Source organism: Pyrgilauda ruficollis, unplaced genomic scaffold (assembly GCF_017590135.1).
Source record: "Pyrgilauda ruficollis isolate IOZ18807 unplaced genomic scaffold, ASM1759013v1 scaffold594, whole genome shotgun sequence".
Classification (NCBI taxonomy): Eukaryota; Metazoa; Chordata; class Aves; order Passeriformes; family Passeridae; genus Pyrgilauda; species Pyrgilauda ruficollis.
Window position 1 is genome coordinate 19,479 of NW_024527644.1, and position 4,333 is coordinate 23,811.

General features: G+C 46.8%; 1 protein-coding gene across 1 annotated transcript; it reads right to left on the minus strand.

Moving 5' to 3' along the window:
* Nucleotides 1-1,007: 1,007 nt before the first annotated feature.
* On the minus strand, nt 1,008-3,515 carry LOC121361882 (serine/threonine-protein kinase PAK 3-like). Its single transcript, XM_041482935.1, has 4 exons — nt 3,441-3,515; nt 2,639-2,751; nt 1,929-2,049; nt 1,008-1,244 (listed from the first exon to the last, which is right to left on the minus strand). Exons 1-4 carry the CDS (start codon nt 3,513-3,515, stop codon nt 1,008-1,010), a joined length of 546 nt encoding a protein of 181 aa, XP_041338869.1.
* Between the last annotated feature and the right edge of the window lie 818 nt (nt 3,516-4,333).

Below are 4,333 nucleotides of genomic sequence, written 5' to 3' on the forward strand. Positions count from 1 at the left end.
TGCCCAGGTTTCAGGCAAGCTTCCCAGTGAGAAGAAACTGCACAGTGGGTTAGGTTCCTCTCTAAAAAACACAGTTTTAGAAATTTTGTTGGGTTTGGGTTTCCTTTCTTCATTTCTGGAAAGCTAACAGCAGTTCTAAGATGCTTGTTTCCTGTTGTTGGGGCCATCTACACAGACAAAAGAACTGGAAACACTTATAACCCAAAGGTAAATGCTGCCTGAGAATGGAGTTTTTTTGCATGTGGTAAGGCTTGAGTTCCCCCTCTGATGCAACCAAAGCTACAGCAGATGCTGATATCTTGCAGGGACATTTTGAGGAGGGGACCTTGGTGGAAGTAGTTCCAGCAGATGGCAATGGGATTTTGTCCAATGGCACGCAGGACATGGGACAGGTGAGAAAGACAGCGGGACCAGTGAGTATTTGCTCCTTACCTTGGCAGGACTTTGGTTCCAGTAAGGAGGTTCTCCATCTACCATTTCAATTCCCACAATTCCAAAAGACCATATGTCCACTTTGGGGCCATATGGCTGACATGACACCATTTCAGGCGCCATCCACCAAGGAGTCCCGGCTACCAAGCACCCTCTGCTCAGGGCTGAACCGAGTAGAGAGGCCCAAATCAGCAGAGGAGAAAGCAAAATAACTGTTTTTATTTTAATTCTGTGCAATTAGGAAACCAAGCAAAAGAATTTCTCAGAAGGCAAAATAACTGTTTTTATTTTAATTCTGGGCAATTAGGAAACCAAGCAAAAGAATTCCCTCAGTAGAACTTTGAAAATGTGCTGTTCAATCTCCTGGACAACTGTCCCTGCTCTGTTTTCTCAGGACTTTAGCCAAGGAAATATGGCATTGGTGACTTAAAAAATCTCTCTCCACATTTTTTACACTCCAACAGTGGCCTTTGTTCTTTGGAAGCTTTAGACGTGTAGCTCCCTCCCTCTGGAAGGGACACACACAGAGCAACGCCACTCTTGGCTGCTTGTTCCTTGCCATACCTCTGTACATCTTACAGCCGCGTCATCAGCTCATAGCGGGTGCCTCTGAACTGCCACCGGCACCATTTTTGGGGAGCTGGCAGCCACTCAAAGCAGCCCCGTAGCCCCACATCCCTGGAATGCTGCACCTGACCAAGAATATACTGACCCAGCTTGACACAGCCGTCGGTTCTGAGAAGGATGTTGCTGCTCTTCACATCTCGGTAGATCACATGGTTTGAGTGAAGAAAATCCAGTCCTTGCAGGCACTGAGAGAGGAAACAGAAACAGGAGGGCAAAACTAAGTGATGTGACTTCATCTCACAAGAAAAGACACAAAGAATCAAAAAGATTCCCTCTCCAGAGGAATGGGGAGTAATGGCAGAACACAGTGCCATTGAGAGGAAGAGCTTGCTGCTCCAACGCTTGCAGAGCAGAACCTTTCTAAGGAAAGGCATGTCAGCTTTGGAAAGAGCAAGAGCACCTGCTGTTGTAGACTGTCCCCTGCAAACCAGCCAGGATGACTGCTGCTGCAGGGGATGTGCTCAGAAACAAACAGCATTTTAGCTGCACTCCTATCCTTTTTAACTGAGGACTGAGAGAAATGAGTCTCTCTCTTTTCCTTTGCTGTTCCTTTCAAATCCTGCCACCAGCACCTTTGCTTTTACAGGCAAGGAATGCAGTGAAGACAGGCAAAATTTAGGGAGGCAAGATGGAGAATAGCAAATACAAGAGGCAGAGCGAGAACACAACAGCAGGAGATAAGAGTACAAGAACTGAGTACAGTGATTGCAGGAGCACTGGCAGGCCTTTCACTTGAGATGCTTTTACTTGCCCATAGCATAGCAGCAACACAGAAACAAAGCTTGGCACATGAAACCCCTCCTGTTCTGAGCCCCTCTTTCCCAGACAATCCTGCCCAAGCCCTCGGAAGCACAGATGGGATTGCTGACCTCCCGACTGATGGCTGCCATGTCATCCTCAGACAGGCTGGTCTTGCTGATGACCTCGCTCAGGGCACCTCCGTCCATGTACTCCATAACCAGCCAGAGTTCCTCCTCACTCAGAAGGTAGCTGAAAGAAGGAAACAGGGGTGTGGAGATAAACATGCATGGCAGGAATAGACATTCCCTCTAGGCTGTGCATTGTTTGCAGTCTGTGCAGTCTCAAGGAGAAAGGCACAGCTGTGAAAAAGGAGATGTCTTAGATGGCCAGCAAGTGAAAAGTGCAGTTTAGTAACAGCCCAGATGAAAAACCTGTCAAGCATGGTGCTTCTGGAAATAAGCACCTAGTCTTCCTGGCATGCATAGCAATGGCAAAGAGGGGCAAGGATCTTAGGGAAATTCACTTTAGGATGGTTCATCAGCATTTAAGAAACTTTAAATAATCAATCCCGAAAAAAATGTGGAGGCAGTGAACTTTGAGGGTATCGACTTAGTAAGATACAGCTGATCCAGATTTTGAAAAATTTTTGAATAGTTTTCAAACTACTTGTGCCAGAGAAGACTCATGCAGACAAGATGCACTCTCTTCTCATCCATTGGAGATGAGTAGAGAAATACTAATACATAATTAACAGCTCTACTTTCTGCCACTGAGTTTTTAACCTCTCATGTTTGCTGTATGTGAACGCACATTCATGGGATACGGCATGACCTCTCACCTGTCTAAATAATTCACAACACTGGGACTCCTATGCCTCTTCATGATCATGATTTCATGAAAAGTTAGTTGCTTCCTCCTCAGTTCTTGAAGATTTATTTTCTTTATGGCCACCTAAAATGACACTGAAAATCAGTAACTTGAAAAGTTGGTGGCATGAGACCACAACACACATGGAGCGAGTGATCTTGCAATGACACAGCCGAGCTGTGCCAAACTGCCTTGTGATTAGTCACTGCAGTAATTAGGAACTGACATTCCAACAGCCCATTTCTCTGCTCCCTTGTAGGGCAGTTAAAGGACATGTGGGGCCACTGGCGTTTTAACTTGTCCACTTGGTAACAGTGGTGTGTCAACCATGAGCGACAAATCTCTGACCACACTCTCTGCTGCTATGTATGGGATTCAGAAGAAGTAATCCAGGCCTTAATACTCTGTGGATACATCTTGGGCTATGGGCAGGGCTTAGGGCTTTTAGGGATGCCTTGCAGATCTCTCCCTATGTGCAGTTCCCAAGTGCAGCACTGCAGGTGGCTAAGGAACTACCAATAACTTTCAGATGTATTTGCTGGCAGCCAGAAATGAGAATTCAGGACTCTGAAGCTGTAGCCCCAAAGGGCAGCGAGGTGCTCTAAGGCACCACCTTTGTTTTAGCAATGGAGAGCGAGTGAGCGCGTCCTTCTCTGAAAGGAACCACTGCCCTCCGTGCCTTCCTTCTGGCAGCTGAGAAGGACAAAGCCCCAAATGTATTTTGCAGGCTGGTACCAGTCTGTGCTTCTTGTGCCCTTTCAGCACAGCTCTACCCAAAGCTCCAGCCACAGCTCATAGCAGAGGGGAAAGCCCTCGAGTGCAGCAAACTCTGCAGGGGCTGTTGACATTTACCTCTTCCCCTGTGGCATTGTTGAGTGCTCTAACCACATTTCCAAAAGACCTAGAAACAAAAGAGAAGCAGAGAAAGGAGAACATGTTTAGCTCTTCGAGTGAAAGCCAGCCCACACAGGAGATCTCTGCTGTAAGTGCTAAAAACCTGCAGGATGCAGGGGGGCTCTGCCAGAAGGCAGATGATGCATTTTCCTCTCAAGTGCATGAGCACTGGGCCTGTTCTTGAAGCATTGGGGTCCAACTTCTAAAGGGAGTTTTTTCTTTCATCTTGGGTTTCAGTGTCTGAACTGTGTTGTTCCTCTCCTGATCACAGAATATTCCCTTCAGCAAACCATGGGAAAGAAATGTTCCTGAGAACTGTTATCTGACAGCTTTGATAGGGGGTAGGTTGCTCTTTCAGGCAAGCAAGATTCTTCTTTTTTCATTAGTGTAGCAGTAAGATTTTGAGACGAACAAAAATGCTAAAGAAATTAACACAGAGCTGTCCCACGCTTGCAAGACAAGGAGATCTTCCAAGTCCTGTTCCTTGATGCAGGCAAGACCTCGGCAGCATGGAGATGTCTCTGACAAAGCCTTCTGAGCACACACAAATTCTGAGTAGCACTGGGAGATGGGACAAGCTATCCCCAGGGTGTGAACATGTTTGCAGCTGGCCTGACTTCACGCTGGATAGACATTCCATGAGAAAAACACCTGGCCCATGGCTGTGTAGAAGTGACTGCAGTTGGACTCACCCACTGCCAATGTCTTCCAGTTCCGTGTATTTAATCACGGGGTTTCCCATGGTCACCATTCTCCCTGAGGGAAACAAAAT